Genomic DNA, 16,123 nt, shown 5'->3' with positions numbered 1-16,123 from the left:
GGCCAGAGAGACAGCCAGTCTCCCTCTGTCTCAGGGCAGCAAGAGGCAGCCCGGCGCAGGCCAAATGCTCAGGAAAGCCACTGCCAAGAGGCAGGTGTCTGTGCCAAGTTAATCACTTTTAGAGTCTCCAGGGGCTTCTGAGGAAGAAAGAGTCCAAAGAGGTTGCACACTGGCCTGCTGGACAGCACTGCAGAGAGAAGCCACAGAGCTTCATCTGCACAGCCTTCAACTGTTCTCTTACCTACTCAGCTTGGAACTTTTGGGTGAACATCAAGAAGAGGTTCAAATACAACACAGAAAGGTGAGCCCAGGCTGGCTGCCCTCCCAGCTGGAAACCTGGCTCTTGCAGCACTTGGCCACCAAGCCCAGCGCTTCCACAATGTGCCCCTGCCCCAATCATTGCCAAGTGCTTACTGTCAAACCCTCTGGAGCATCTCACTGTCACCTGTGTACCCCAAATATTCTGACCTCTGAACTGCCCTGCTGGAACACTCTCTTTTCCAGCTACGTCAGCCTGCCCTCCATGGCTTCAGCTGCCTTCCCAAGAAGCTCCCCGAGGCTGCGTCTAGTTTTCCCAGAAAATGCACTCTAGCTGTATAGTCTAATATTGGATATAATATTTCTTTTCTTCTTTTTAAAGGATGTATTATATTTATTTGAAAGGAAGAGTGAAAGAGAAGAAATAAAGAAAGAGATTTTCTAGCCTCTGATTCACTCCTCAAATAGCTGCAATAGCTGGAGTTGGGCCAGGCCAAAGCCAGGAGTTTAGAATTCCAGCCAGGCCTCCCATGTGTGTGGCAGGGACCCAAGTACTTAGGCATCTTCCGCTGCTTTCCCAGGTACATCAGCAGGGAGCTGGATTGGAAGTGGAGCAGCCAGGATCAAAGCAATAATCATATGGGATACCAGCATCATAGTCAGTTTTAATCTGTTGCGCCAAAACTCTAGCCCCTGGGTGTAGTCTTTCCAACTGTCTGGCTGACTTGCAGGATGCTGCTTTAGGCAGTGTTGTGTCCAGCACAGATTCCTCAATCCCCAGGAGACATCACTTCTCCTCTAGAACCTTGGGCCTCCCAGCACCTGCTCCTGCCTTGATCCCTCACAAATCAGTCACATCAGGTAGACTGAAAGGGAAATGCTTTTAAAAATTACACAGCTGGGGCTGGTGCTGTGGCATCGTGGGTAAAGCCACCACCTGCAGTGCTGGCATCCCATATGGGCACCAGTTCAAGTCCTGGCTGCTCCACTTCTGATCCAGCTCTCTGCTATGGCCTGGGAAAGCAGTAAAAGATGGCCCAAGTCCTTGGATCCATGCACTTGTGTGGGAGACCCAGAAGAAGATCCTGGCTCCTGACTTTGGATCGGCGCAGCTCCAGCCGTTGCATCCAACAGGGGAGTGAACTAGCGGATGGAAGGCTCTTTCTCTCTGCCTCTCCTTCTCTCTCTATTTAACTCTTTCAAATAATAAATAAACCTTTACAAAAAGAAAGAAAAAAAGAAAAGAAAAGTTACACAGCTGTACAAATACAACGGAGCTTTCTACTGAATAAGGCAGGGCAACACTGCAACCCCAATCTTGCTTCCCTTTATCGGCCACAATCTCAGGACTCTGACAGTCTATAATACCAATAACTTATGACTGTACAGCCTGCTAGGGGTTAGGGAGGAAACCAACCCCATGCCTAAACTCCTGAGGCCTCCAGCAAAACCATGCGCACAGTAGGACTCAGTGAAGAACCTGTCGCTGGCACCACGGCTCAATAGGCTAATCTTCCGCCTGCGGCGCCCACACCCCGAGTTCTAGTCCTGGTCGGGGTGCCGGATTCTGTTCTGGTCGCTCCTCTTCCAGGCCAGCTCTCTGCTGTGACCCGGGAGTGCAGTGGAGGATGGCCCAAGTCCTTGGACCCTGCACCTGCATGGGAGACCAGGAGAAGCACCTGGCTCCTGGCTTCAGATCAGCACGGTGTGCCAGCCGCGGCGGCCATTGGAGGGTGAACCAATGGTAAAGGAAGACCTTTCTCTCTCTCTACCTCTACCTCTCTCACTGTCCACTCTGCCTGTCAAAAAAACAAAAAAAACAAAAAACAAAAAAAACAAAAAAAACCTGTCACTGAGTGCTAAGACCAACAAGGAGCCATCCTCATGAAGCAACCAAGAGCTCTCCACTGGCAAGTGCAAGCCAACAAAGTGCTCAGCCCTGGAGTCCCTGTCAATCAAAGGAGTTAACCAACAATGTGGAGCTACTTCCTCCCTGGGGAGGAGATTCTGAGGGTCTTATCTGAGGGCAGCAGGCAGTCCACACTTCCTCCCCCAGCCTCTCTACTTAGAGGTCTTGCAAGAAGCCACTGTGGGCTACAAAATTCACTCTAAGTTTAGACTCTTTACTATCTTTCCGCAAGGCACTTACCCTAATAAAAAGTCACCCAAGGTGGGTGTATGGCCTAGGAGTTAAGAAGCCCACATCCTATATCAGCGGCTGATTCTAGCTCCATGCCAATGCTCACCCTGGGAGGCAGTGGTGATAGCTCAAGCACTTGCATCCTTGCCACCCACGTGGGAGACCTGATAGAGTTCCAGGATCCTGGCTTAAGCCTGGTCCAGCTGTGGCAGTTGTGGGCATTTGGAGACTGAACCAGCAGATGAAAGTATCTTTCTCTGTGTCTCTCTTAACTCTTTCCCTATCGCTTTCAAATAAATAAAATAGTAAAAAAAATTTTTTTTAAACTTTTATGTGTAGTACCGACATACAAACATATAAATCAATAGATAGGGCACCTAAAAATAAACCCTCATATATATACAGTGAACTTTTTTTTTTATTATTTGACAGGTAGAGTTATAGACAGTGAGAGAGAGACAGAGAGAAAGGTCTTCCTTCCGTTGGTTCACTCCCCGAATGGCTGCTACGGCCGGCACTGCGCCAATCCGAAACCAGGAGCCAAGTGCTTCCTCCTGGTCTCCTATGAGGGTGCAGGGCCCAAGCACTTGGGCCATCCTTCACTGCACTCCCGGGCCACAGCAGAGAGCTGGACTGGAAGAGGAGCAACTGGGACTAGAACCCAGCATCCATATGGGATTCCAGCGCCCCAGGCGGAGGATTAACCAAGTGAGCCACGGCGTCGGTTTTTGACAAGGGTGACAAGACCACTCATTAGTGAAAAGACAGTCATTAAAAAAAGGATGTTGAGAAAGCTGAATATCCACATATGAAAGAATGAAGTTGGGCCATTACCTAATAACAAATACAAAAATCAACTCAAAATGGATCAAAATTCTAAACATAAGAGCTAATACTATAAAATTCTTAGAGGAAAACCTTGAGAGGCCAGCACCACGGGAGAGGCCAGCACCATGGCGTAGTGGGTAAAGCTACTGCCTGCAGTGCCGGCATCCCATATGGGCGCCAGTTCTAGTCCTGGCTGCTCTGCTTCCAATCCAGCTCTCTGCTATGGCCTGGGAAAGCAGTAGAAGATGACCCAAGTCCTCGGGCCCCTGCACCCACGTGGAGGACCTGGAAGAAACTCCAGGCTCCTGGCTTCGGATCAGCTCAGTTCAGCCAACTGGGGAGTGATTCAGAGGATGGAAGACCTCTCTCTCTGCCTTTCAAATAAATAAATCTTAAAAAAAAAAAAAAAAAAAAAAAAGGAAGACACTGGGGCCAGTGATGTGAAGTAACAGGTACCTGTGGCACCAGCATCCCACATGGGCAGTGGTTCAAGTCCTGGCTACTCTACTCATGATCCAGCTGCCTGTTATGTGTCTGGGAAAGCAGTGGAGGATGCTCCAGTGCTTGGGCTTCTGGGAGACCCAGTAGAAATTCCTGGCTTCCACCTCCAGCCGCTCCAGCTGTTGAGGCCATTTGGAGAGTAAACAGCGGATGGAAGATCTCTCTCTCTTTCTCTGTCTCTTCTCTCTCTCCCCCTCTATAACTCTGCCTTTTGAATAAAATAATTATTAAAAAAAAAGACATTATCGGGCCAGCACCGCGGCTCACTAGGCTAATCCTCCGCCTAGCGGCGCCGGCACACCAGGTTCTAGTCCCGGTCGGGGCGCCGGATTCTGTCCCGGTTGCCCCTCTTCCAGGCCAGCTCTCTGCTGTGGCCAGGGAGTGCAGCGGAGGATGGCCCAGGTACTTGGGCCCTGCACCCCATGAGAGACCAGGAAAAGCACCTGGCTCCTGGCTCCTGCCATCGGATCAGCGCGGTGCGCCGGCCGCAGCGCGCCGGCCGCGGCGGCCATTGGAGGGTGAACCAACGGCAAAGGAAGACCTTTCTCTCTGTCTCTCTCTCTCACTGTCCACTCTGCTTGTCAAAAAAAAAAAAAAAAAAAAAAAAAAAAAAAAAAGACATTATCAGGTATTTATACATCACATTTCTGAGAAGGTGTAAATATCCAGAACTCCATGGAGCCAGCACTGTGGTGCAGCGGGTTAATGCTCTGGCCTGAAGTGCCAGCATCCCATATGGGCTGCTGGTTGGAGACCCGGCTGCTCCACTTCCAATCCAGCTCCCTGCTATGGCCTGGGAAAGCACTGGAAGATGGCCCAAGTCCTTGGGCCCCTGCACCCTTGTGGGAGACCAGGAAGAGGCTTCTGGCTCCTGGCTTTGGATCGGTGCAGCTCTGGCCATTGTGGCCAATTGGGGAGTGAACCAGCAGATGGAAAATTCTCTCTCTCTCTCTCTCTGCCTCTCCTCTCTCTGTGTAACTGTGACTTTCAAATAAATAAATAAATAAATCTTAAAAAAAAAAAAAAAAAAAAGAACTCCACAACAACAAATACAGAAGTCCCAAACAACTACATTAAAATACGGGCAACAATCTAAACATGGGAGCATGGGCAGGAGGGAGGGTAGGGTGGGGTGGGAAGTATCACTATGCTCCTAAACCTGTATGTATGAAATACATGAAATGTGTATACCTTAAATAAAATAACATAAAATAAAGAATCTAAACAGACCTCTCAAAGGGAGATAAACAAATGGCCACAAACATAAGAAGACGCTCAACATCACTAGCATGAAGGAAATAAAATCAAAATCACAATGAGATACCAATTCACACACACCAGGATGGGTATAATTGAAAAAGAAGGAACAGAACAAGTGCTGGGGAGGACAGAGAAACTGGAATGCTTGTGCACTGCTGCTGGGAATGTAAAACGTCCAGCAGCACGGGGGTTCCTCAAAGATAGACAGAGACTTCCTAAACGACCCAGCGACTGTGCTTCTGCTACATACTCTAAATAATTCAAAGCAGACTCAGAGAGAATTTGTGCCTCCATGTTTCCAGCGGCGTCAGTCACAACAGTCAGAAAGCAGCAGCGCCCCAAGTGCTGATGTCAACGGGTGACGGGATAAAGAAAATGTGGAACATAAATGCAATGAAATGTCCTGAAGAGAAATGACATTCTGATACTCGCTATAACATGGACAAATCCTGAAGACATTAGTCTAAGTGAAATCAGCCAGTCACAGCAGGACAAACACCACACGGTTTTACTTACAGAAAGGACCCAGAGTGGTCAAAGTCAGAGTCAGCAAGCAGCATGGTGGCTGCCAGGGGCTGGGGGGAGGAAGGCTGGAGAGCTACTGTTTAATGCATGCAAAGGTTCTGCTTGGGATTACGAAAAATTTCTGGAAATAGATTGTGCTATGGTTATACAACAATGTGGATGTACTTAGTGCCATTCAACTGTATACTTAAAACGGTTAAAATGACAAATTTTATGTCTATTTACCACAATTAAAGATTTACCACAGGAAGAAAAGGCAGGCATTTAGCTTTGCTGTTAAGCCTATTAAGCTTTCCACCCACTTCTCTTTTTTTTTGGACAAGCAGAGTTAGACAGTTTGAGAGAAAGAGACAGAGAGAAAGGTCTTCCTTCCGTTGGTTCATCCCCCAAATGGCCACTACGGCTGGCGCGCTGCACCAATCTGAAACCAGGAGCCAGGTGCTTTTCCTGGTCTCCCATGGGGTGCAGGGCCCAAGCACTTGGGCCATCCTCCACTGCACTCCCGGGCCACAGCAGAGAGCTGGCCTGGAAGAGGAGCAACTGGGACAGAATCCGGCGCCCCAACCGGGACTAGAACTTGGGGTGCCAGTGCCGCAGGAGGAGGACTAGCCAAGTGAGCTGCGGCGCCGGTCACCACCCACTTCTGAGTGCCGGGGTTCAATACTAAGTTCTGGCTTCTCACTCCAGCTTCCCATGTGGACTCTGGGAGGCAGAGGTGATGGCTCACGTAACTGAGCTCCTGCCATGAGGGAGACCTGGACTGAGTTCCCAGCTCCCAGCTTTGGCTCTGGCCCAGTCCCAGCCACTGCAGGCATCAGGGGAGGGAACCAGCTGGAAGGCTCTGCTTCTCTGCTTCCCCTAAAAAGCCTGAAACTAACAACCAGGCTCTCCTTCCAGCCCACTAAAGGTCAGTTCTTCTGATGGCCTGGCACACTGCTCCCAAGGAAATGGGCTCTAAGGATGCTGTTTTCTCTCTCATATTGTGACCTCAAACCCAGCCCCATTAATCTGATCCCTACATCCAGGCAAATGGCACAGGTGGACTAGCCACTGCATGAGAGGTTGAGGCTTGAGCTTCCTTGGCTGCCGTGTGGGGGATGACTGACAGGTTCCTCAGGCTGCCAACGAAAGCAGAAGCTGACCTGGCCAACTTTCCCTCTGTTACTTCCCCCTTTGCTTCTCACAGGACAGCAGACAGCCGCGCACACAGGAAAACAGGAGCCAGACTGAAAGCCAGTGTGTTGCAGTAGGAAAGTCGAGCGATCGCTTTCCCCACCCTCGGCTCCTCTAGATATTTAACATTCTTTGTCCAGTGAAGGGCACAGCTTTCACCGGTCCAACGACCTCCGCCCTCTACGGGTATCTGGGGCCCCTTCATATGGATAATCCTGTTACATCTCAAAGCAACAGTGAGAAGCAATGTGGCGGGTGTATTGGAGACGGGACGAAACCCAGGCTCGGGGAGTCAACTGCCCCACCTCTCCCAAGAGACAGGGCCAGAGCGTGCACACAGGTAGTGAACATTCTTCCTCGCCATTATTTCGTAAAGATGAATAAAGTAGAAATGCAATCGGATCACTCTGGGAGCAAATAAGCAACCATCAAGTGCTCCATATTTGGCAATTAAAGGATTAGCAGGTCCATCCCCAGAGAAGCAGTATGACGAAAAAAAGAAAAAAAAGCGCCTTCTTCGCCTGCGGTTCACCCGGACTCGGAAACCGGTCTTTGGGATTTCTCCGCTGCACGACTCCAGCAGAGTCCCTGCTGCCCCGCGCGAGGCGCGCTGGCGGACTGAGGGGAAATCAAGCGTGGCGGTGAACCGCCGGCCAGGCCCTGGGGAAACGGAACCGCCGGCTAACCCAACAAACAGCTCCAACGAGCAACGACCCTAGCAACAACCGGAGCCGAAACGACAGGGACGCCGAAAACACCGCACATGCGCAACGAGCGTACCAGCTCTGAGGCATCCCCACGCCCCGCAGCGCCAGACTCGGTGGGCGGGCACTGTTTTCCCGCGCGTGCGTCAGTCCTCCCACGCATGCGCACCGTCGGCAGCAGTCTTTCCCTGAGTCCCTTGCCCTCCAGCCCCCTTCCGGCCCCTGAACGTTGACTGCTTGAGCTGCGGCCCTCATTTCGCATTTCTCACCTTACGCCCGGTTTTCTCCCGCAGGGCCCTCAGCCTCTCCTTCCGCCGCAGAGCCTCCTCCTCCAGCCGGCCCACACCGGCCGCAGCCGCCGCCATGTTGCCTACCGACCCCCTCCTTTTCTGTCGTGATGTGTCGCGCTGACCTAAGGAAAGTAGATGAGTGTCTCGCGGCCAATCCGAGGGCGAGAATAAGGGAGCCGGAAGTGTGGCAGGCCAATCAATGCTTAGTTGCTACGGGAGGGCCCGCCCCGCTCCCGCCGCGCCCCCGCCGCGCCCCCGCCCTTTTCCTCACAAGCAGCTCGGCTAGCCCACGGGGTACCGGCCAGGGGAGAAAGAAGATGCTAAGGCTCAAGTGTCCAACTCTAATCAGTGAGAAAACAGCAAATCGACTCAGACCTGAGGGGCGGAGCCTAGCGTGCGTCGATCTCTTGGGTTTTGCCTGAGCACTTAATCACGGCTCACCTCATGCCGGCCTCTTGGAGTGCCCTGACCCATCCTTGTGCACTTGTCCTGAATCTTCAGGGCTCCAGTGCCTTCCAGAAGCTTTCCTTGACTCCACTCCGATCCCACCCTAACCTGAGGTCAGTCTCTTCCCTCCTCTGCTGCTGTCAGTGGCTCCTCGGACTCGCCTCACCAAGTACCCTAAGCCCGTCTGTGGCCATCACTGTCGCTCGAAGCCTGCAGCGTGGACGGCGGTTTCCCTCCGGGGTTCACAGATGATACCCTGTCACCCCCACCGCCTCCTGGAGAGGCAGAGTACCCGGGGCAGGCTGCCTTCCCTGGGAAGAGCAAACTGCAACAAGACCCAGTTAGCCCCAAGGAGCCACCTCAACCCCCACCCCCACCCCCAGCTTAGGGAAAGTCGGTTGGGCCTCGACTGGAGCAAGTGCATGGCCACAGGTGTCTGGCTCCCCGGCGTCTTCTCTCTACATTAGTCAGTGCGGCCTGATAACAGACCACATCAGCTGTGGTCAAGAACTGTGAGCCCGGCAGGGTCCTCAGAGCCACACCCACAGGGGACGACTAGCCTCTGAGCAAATCTGCGGCCTCCCTTATCAGGCCGGCTGCAAGCAGTTGTTCGGGCCTCCCATCCCAAGTCCCATGGCCCACAGACCCCCGTCTTGACTTCATGAACCTGCATCTGTCTAGGCCCTGTCTCCTGCCATGGGGGCAGTGCTCTGCCAAGGCCTGGCACACAGCTTGTGGCCGCTTAGGGACTGTCAGCTCAGAGCCGGGATGCGCCAAAGGCCAGGCCGAAGGAGCCACCCGAGAGGCCAGGAGAGGAGACAGGGTCTGTCTTCTCTCGGCCACCCAAGATCTAACGGACCGTAGGTCTGCCAATTCCTAGGACTAATGGCCGAGAAACTTCCATCCGCCCTCCCTCAACAAAGAACCTGACTCCCGCTCAACACCGGGGGCCTCCTCACTTCACAGGCAGCCTGGGCCCAAGCAAAGAGTCAGTCAGGCCTGTGTCCCCATCCCAGCTGCCTCTGGCGGCCAACCTGGTCGTCTTTCGGCCTGTCTCAGTATCTCTACGGACACGGAGGCACGAGGCACCCCCCCCCATGAGGTTAACAAAAGAAGTCAGGCAAGGGCTGGGCCCTGGCGTGGGGGTGGGGGTGGGGGGGCACCTCCAGGAGGAGGGGACCTTGCCCTCTGTCCTTGGACAGAGCCCCCCAGAGGCATTCCCGGCTTATCCTGCCGCTTTTCTCTGCTCTTCCTCATCCGCTCTGCAAACAGCAGGAGCTCAGAAGCAGCCTTAGAAGAACGCCTGGCACGCGTGGTAAGCAGCCAGCGATTCTCACGAGGGAGGTTATTATGGGCCCCAGACCCTGTCCCCAGCCCTGTCGCCGAATGCCGGTAACCTCAGCTCTCTGGTACAGGCAGATCCGACCCCATGTCCCAGGGTCTCCGAAACGCCTCTCCACAGCCACTCGTGGGGGCGCGGCCCGCGGGGAGAGGGGGGCGGGGCGCCCTCGCGTCCCCTCCCGGATCTCAGGCTCCTCCTCCCGCTGGGCTCCCCGCCCTTTTCACGGTCCCAGGAGAGGCGGGGCGGCGGTGGCGGCCGCGGCGGCGAAGTGCAGGAAGCCGAGCGGGGGGCGGGGGGGAGGAGGAGGAGGGTGTCGGCTTGGGTGGCTCAGTGCGGCGCGGACTAGAGCCGTGAACTTCCCCAGCAGGACCGCGCTGCTCCTCCCCGGAGTGACGCCCTCCGCCCATGGGCCTGGCCGGGGGCAACCGGCGGGCGGCGCGGAGGAGGCGGCGACAGGTGGCGCGCAGCTGGGCCGGAGCCGGGTCAGGCCATGGCCGCCTCCGAGCGGCTCTACGAGTTGTGGCTGCTCTACTATGCGCAGGTGAGCCAGCCCCGCGCAGCGCTCGCTGTGCCCCCAAAGCTCCGCGCGGCCCGCGCCTGCTGCACCTGCGCCCCGCGCTGCCGGGGCTGCGCCTATGAAAGCTGGGTGTGCTCCGGCTCCGCACACACACGTGCGTGTCCCCTGCCGGCCGCTCTGGCGCTTAAACTGGGCGGGGGGGGGGGAGGGGGGCGCGGTGCGCAGTACTCACAGGTGTGCACTTTTACAGCAACGGCTACAGCAAGACCGCACATCCTGAGTCTTGCAGGGAGAGGGGCATCGCTGAGGCATTTACAGAGGGGGAAACTGAGGCTTGGAGCCAAAAGAGCCGTCTGAATTGAAGGGGGGGGGTGGAGTACTCAGTTTGCCTGTGGGCTGCTCCTGCTGTGGACACAGCCGGTTGAGGGGTGGTGGCCATCGGGCCAACTGGGCTGGAGGTCTGAGCAGGCACAGGTCTGACCTGAGTCACGAGTCCCCAGAGAACTGGTGGTCATAGGCTCCTCCTGGAGTGGAGGTAGCCCCACCCCTCTCCCATTCTGGGGTGGGGCGTGCTGGGGGGGTTGAGGCAGGAGAGATGTCTGAGAGGGATGGAGGGAGGCCATTGCCTCTGGGCTCCCTAGCTCGCTCTCAGAGACTACTTCAGGAGGCCTCAGAAGCAGAGGGGAGTGGCCCTGACCCTGGCGTCCCTTGAGCTCTGTCCCCACACATAGGCCCCCACTTTCCCTCGGCAGCCACGCCTCCCTCCCTGCACCTGCCTGGCATCGTGCTGCTGGCTCAGGTGTGCCCTGGGCACAATGGGCCATTGTGTGCCCCTGAGCAGCTTCTCACCGAGAGGAAGTTAACGTTCAGCCCAGCTGGCCCTCCTGAAGAGGCTGCCCAACGGTCTCTGAGGCACCTGTGGCTCAGGCCATGGGAGCCACAGCCTCTTTGGTTGGCCCAGGTCGTGGGCTGCCCAGACCCCCAGCAGGAGGCAGGCCTGGTGTAGCAGAGTCCCTCTTCGGGGAGACCCACATCAAGCTCTTTGCAGTTCTGAGCCCCTACTTCCCTGACTGTGAAATTGACACAGTCTTGATCTGAACAAAGTGGGTAACACTTGGACTTGCCGCTGCGGCCAACTCAGGCCAGAGAAGGCTCCTGCTTGCCTGTTCCCATTGAGTCCTCTAATCTGGAAAGAACAAAAGGTCTAGAGGGAGGCTACTCCTGCCCTCATACCTCTGATTGCCTGTGGCTGTGGCATGTTCTTGGCTTAAGCCACGTGATGAGTCTGAGGGATGTTCCTGGTAGGTCTTCAGGCTGGGGAGTAGGCTGTTGGGGTTGTCTGGGTACAGTCTCCCAGCACACCCCCCAGGACCATGGCCTCCCGATGCCCCCCGGAGCACCCCATCCTCTCTAGGTGTTCAGCATTCATGTGTGCTGAGGCTGCCTTCCCCTGCCTGCACACCTCCCAGGACAGGTATGGGGGCACAGGCTGGAAGCCTGGGCAGGCAGGGGGCAGCCCGGGGCCAGGCAAACAAATCCAGGATGTAAGAGCAAACTCGGGATCCGGGCGGGGCCAGGCCGCCCGGGGAGAGGAAGCGCTGGTCAGCCTCCCCACGCTGCCTTCCTGCCCGCCTGGAACAGAACAGCTTCCCCACCCCTGTGTGCTGTACTCCCAGGGAGGGTAGCACCAGGCAACTTTGAATCCTACTAAGAGACCTGTTGTGGGGAAGGGGGAAGTGCAAAGTTAGGGTGTAGACAGTGCAAAGTAGAGGTGTTGAGACCCCTGAATTGGCCTGGCACCCAGCCAGCAGCACCTGCACCCCTCCCTTCAGCAGTGAGAGCTGACATCAGCTGGCAAACCTGTTTCCCCAGTTGTGGGTCTAGGTGAGGACAGAGGGGGAAGCACCCCCTTCCTGCCCTTCCTTTCTCCCTAAAAACCCTCACTTCAGACCCGCCCACCCCCTGAGCTGTGGGCCCTGCGCAATGAGGGGAGGGAGTGTGCTGCTGGTGGCTACTGAGGGAGGGAGGAGGGGAAGGCAGAAGGAAGGGCCAGTGTGGCCCTGGGTTGGAGCCCCTCAGTGCCACAGCAGAGAAACCAAGGCAGGGTCCTACCAAGGTCTTCCAGAGAGCTCCCGTATCCAGGGCAGGGTTTAGCCTGGCAGGTAGAAGCCTCAGGAAGGTCTGTACAGCACAGGCTGTTGTCTGCCTCATTCATCTGTGCCCCACAGCCCATACCAGACCTCGGCGCAGCCCCGTCCCTGTTTTAACCTTCACTGTGCTCGCTGCTCTGCTGCTCTGGCCACCTCACAGTCAGTAGGTGTTCACTGGGGTTAGCTGAGTGACCGGATGGCAGAGATAGGCCCGCAGTAATGACCGATGCAGGAAGTCCTCCCAGAGGAGGCAGAGCTTGCTCCCGTCCTCCGTGGGACGTGAGCAGCAGGAACAAGCACATAGCCATGGTGAGAACAAGAAGCAAGTTGTCAGGAGCGGGGGCCAACACAGAGGTAGACAAGGAGGAGTGGTGGCTGGCCAGTGGCACAGCCAGAGGACTCTGAACCCACCCCTGCTTCCCCAGGGAGAGCCTGTGAGGGTAAGGGGACTGGGACAGCACCTGCCAGGCTGGCAGTTGGGCTGTGTGTAAAAGTTAATGCAAAATAGCATGTACACGAGTGACCCCTTTGCAGACAGGAGTAGTGATATTGTTCACACAACCCCTCAGTGAAAGGGGGACACTAAGGGCTGAGAGGCACTCAGGGTCACAAAGGTCAGGTCAAGGCACACACTCAGGTCCCAGGTGAAGGTCAGCTCTCCAGTGATGCCATCACGATGGATTCAGGATTCCAAGGGGGATCATTAGCCCTGACCTGTGAGTTCTGCTGCCTCAAGGAAACCTGGCCTGGCCCTCTGTTTTCTCTGGGACCTTAGCTGAGCTATATTCTTTCCTGAGCCTCAGTTTACCCTCTTGAAATGGTTAAGGGAAGAGTGGAGTAGCCACCTGTGTGCTTGGTCTCCCTCAGCCTCTCAGAGGGCCAACCAGTGTCTCCCTCCCAAGCCTCTGTTACCAAAGCAACTGAAAGAGGAGGTACTGAGGTGATGGGGAGATTAGCAGGAAGCCCAGGGTTGGGGAAGGGGCTGGTAATCCCTGGAGTTGTTATGGCAACTGAGGAGCTGATGGGAAGTGCATTGTCCCCATGGAAACAGGGTCAGTTCCTATAGGGACCCTGGAAGGAAAATCCCCGTTTCCATAGTGACAGGACAGGAGATGGTTAAGCCCTAGGGGGTGTTATGGAGACCAGCAGGTCTACCCCTTTCAGTGCCCCCTCTCCAGGTGACAGGGAGAGGCTGGGCCAACTACCCAGGCACCCACCCCTTTCCAGGTCCCCATCTTCTTGCTTCAACTCTGGGCCTGAAATCCTCAAGTCTGACCGCCAGTCTTCATGATGTGGCCCTGTCTTCACATTGTCCTCCTCCTGATGCTGGGTAGGGAGACCCCATAGGCCTGGGAGATGCCATCTTAAGCAGACACCACCCCACTGTCCTATTTCTGCTTGTCTGTACCTGGAGATGAGGTGCTCTCTACCGCTCAGGCAGCTCTTAGTGAGAAGAATGGCACTACTGAGCAGTGATCTTCTCACACTTCTTGCTCTAGTTCTTCCCTGTGGGACTGTGTAAAAGGTACAGGCTGCTGCGCCTGCCTGGGGCAGCCAGCTAGGGAGTGGCCTTCAAGCCCCTGGTTTGAGTTACCACTTTGCCTTACCTATTGCTGGGTAGGTGTTGTTGGAGAACTTTTACCTGTTAAGCAAAGAAATCATTTTATTTATTTATTTGAGAGATAGAGCTCCCACCCATTGTTTCACTCCCCTAAATGCCTTTAATGGCCTTTGGTGAAGACTGGAGCCAGGATCTAGGGACTCAATTTAGATCTCCCACATGAGTGGTAGGAACTCAGTCACTTGAGCTGTCACCACCACCTCCAGATGGGGCGGGGGGTGCATTAGATAGAAGCTGCATTGAGGAGGGAAGCTGGGATTCAAACCCAGGCGCTGCGATGTGGGTTGCAGGTGCCTTAACCACTAGGCCAAATGCCCACCCCAAAGGCATGATTTTAAAGAGGAAGTCGAGGCTCAAAGAGGTTACTGTTAAGTAACAAGCTGGACAGTTCCCATGCCTCAACCGCTGAGGCACCAGCCAAAGGTGGGTGTTGGGAAAAGGACTAACCCCAGTGGGAGCCATTTTGGCAGAGAAAACATGGGGCAGAAAGCCTGCAGACCTGTGGGCGTGGCAATAGCCCGTGATGCCCTTGGCTTCTGAGTGCCAAGGCTAGAGATGAAGTGGGTACCATCCATGCAGGGCCTTGGTTTGGAGGGAGGCTGTGTGGACTCTGGCTGCTTGGTAGTGTTGATGATGCCTACCGGAAGCCCCCATGTGCTGGGCTTCACATTGGTCAAGCAGGCTGTGGGGCAGCATAGTGTCAGGCAGCTCGGTGGTCCCTGGTCCTCTGGCACGCAGCAACCCTGCCACTTCCACACCCTCCTTCCTGTAGCCTACCCACATTGCCTCAGAAGTCTAGGGACGGTGGAGCCTAACCAGGGTCTGGGGTCCCTTATAGTCTCTGAGTACCCGCAAGGCTGGTTGGGCACAGATTGGGGTCCCCCTAGTGGTGAATATGGGACCCCTTCCTTCCAGGGACACTGACTCCCCTATACCCACAGCCTCTCCCCTGTCACTTGCCAAGGGCCAAGGGCCCTGGGGAAGGCTTGGCAGGTGTGGCTGCTCTGACCTGCCCTCAAAGGAGGGGCAGGGTTGAGGCTCTGGCCCAGTCAGGTTGGGCCAGGGGGCTGGACTGGCCCTGCCCCATGTACCTGCTCAGAGCTGGAAAAGAAGAGAGGTATCAACCAGGGCAGAGGCTTTGAGAAGGGCATGGAGAACCCAAGCACCACTGCCACTCTCTGGGCACTGGACTCCTTTATCCACGGTGCTGCCATCACGCTTGCAGCCCCCTGCCCAGCTCTGCCTTTTGGCCCTGGCTCCTGCAAGCACCGCCGTGTCCCTGATGGCTGCAGCCTCGAGCCACAGGACCCAGATCAGAGCTGGCCTGAGTCGTCCTGGGGAGAAGAGGTGAGAGCCGGAGAGGTGGGGCAGGCTGCTACCCCATCCCGCCTGGCACTGTGCTTTAGAGACCGCTCAGGCCCTCCCCAGAGCCCAGGAAGGCCATCGTGGTTGCCCCAGTCCTGACCCCAGCTGGCTATGCTAGAATTCTGCAGGACTGGACAGGCCGAGGGTGTGGTTCTAGGGACAGAAAGCAGGAGAGAGCAGCTGGAGGGGCCCGCCCAGGGCTGGGAGGGCTGATCCGGGTGATAGCCAGGAAGAAGATGCAAAGTTCCTGCTTCAAAACAAAAAACTCAAGTCTCTGAGGCAGGGGGAATGGGGTGGCAGGTGGGCGGGGGCCAGGGCAGGAGGGTGGGACCCACGTATGACGGAGAGGCTGGAAGACCAGGTAGAAGTGGGAAGACAGTGTTGGGACATTTTTGAAGGCAGACTGAGTCTGCAGGGCCACTGTGGCCACTGTTAGGGGTCGCCTGACCTACTTGGGCTGACTAAGAACTAGGGGTAGTCCTGGCCCAGAACCATACTCCAGCTTTTATTGTCCTCAGAAGTTCAATAGAAAATGAGACACTGCATCCTGACCTCCCATTTTCCCATCTGTCATGGGATGGGTTCAGAGGAATGGTCCAGGAGCCTGTCTGCTTCAGGATCTGGGCCTTCTGGTCTCTTTGCTGGTTGGTGGGGAGGGAAGGTGCCAGAAAAGGGCGTGCAGAGGTCAACAAAGGTAACAGTGGACGAAAGGCATAGTGGGGTAGACCTGAGGTACCTGGGTCTCGGAACCCAGGGTGTGTGCCTGTGTGCCACAGCATCCCTTGTCTGGGACCCATTCAGGCCTGGCCCTGTGGTCTGGGGCCCACAGGCAGCAAAAATGAGCTGTCCACCCAAAGCAATTCTGGGGGTGCTTGGACATGAAGCCTGTGGCCTTGGGAGAGTTTGTGGAGTGCTACCAAGTATCAGGGTGGAGACTGGACCATGTCCTTGGCGCCTTCTGTCTTCTCCAGTCTAGTGCCTGCCTTTCCTCTGGGAAAGATT

The 16,123-nt window shown here is 55.6% G+C and overlaps 2 protein-coding genes across 11 annotated transcripts in view; one reads left to right on the top strand and one right to left on the bottom strand.

The window, feature by feature from the left end:
- The window catches only part of CCDC12 (coiled-coil domain containing 12), a 72,050-nt gene extending 61,621 nt beyond the window's left edge, over positions 1-10,429 (bottom strand). For 3 of the 4 annotated variants that reach the window (XM_070050931.1, XM_002713330.5, XM_051852521.2), the window contains exons 1-2: positions 10,218-10,429; positions 7,659-7,801 (exon numbers count right to left, since the gene is read on the bottom strand). In XM_070050931.1, the coding sequence (XP_069907032.1) occupies positions 7,659-7,801; positions 10,218-10,260 (186 nt within the window). In that variant the 5' untranslated portion in view covers positions 10,261-10,429. Of the gene's footprint in view, positions 1-7,658; positions 7,802-9,523; positions 9,605-10,217 lie in introns of those variants that run through there. The other variant, XM_070050932.1, reaches the window with a different exon arrangement.
- Positions 7,925-16,123, top strand: part of NBEAL2 (neurobeachin like 2) — a 30,438-nt gene continuing 22,239 nt past the window's right edge. For 2 of the 7 annotated variants that reach the window (XM_051852502.2, XM_051852499.2), the window contains exons 1-3: positions 7,928-8,239; positions 9,399-9,441; positions 9,833-10,009. In XM_051852502.2, coding sequence (XP_051708462.2) covers positions 8,124-8,239; positions 9,399-9,441; positions 9,833-10,009 — 336 coding nt within the window. In that variant the 5' untranslated portion in view covers positions 7,928-8,123. Of the gene's footprint in view, positions 8,240-9,398; positions 9,442-9,832; positions 10,010-13,557; positions 15,104-16,123 lie in introns of those variants that run through there. The other 5 variants (XM_051852506.2, XM_051852501.2, XM_051852500.2 and 2 more) reach the window with 5 other exon arrangements.

The sequence above is a fragment of the Oryctolagus cuniculus genome, chromosome 10 (assembly GCF_964237555.1).
Source record: "Oryctolagus cuniculus chromosome 10, mOryCun1.1, whole genome shotgun sequence".
In the NCBI taxonomy this organism is placed as follows: Eukaryota; Metazoa; Chordata; class Mammalia; order Lagomorpha; family Leporidae; genus Oryctolagus; species Oryctolagus cuniculus.
This window is presented reverse-complemented; position numbering and strand designations above follow the sequence as displayed.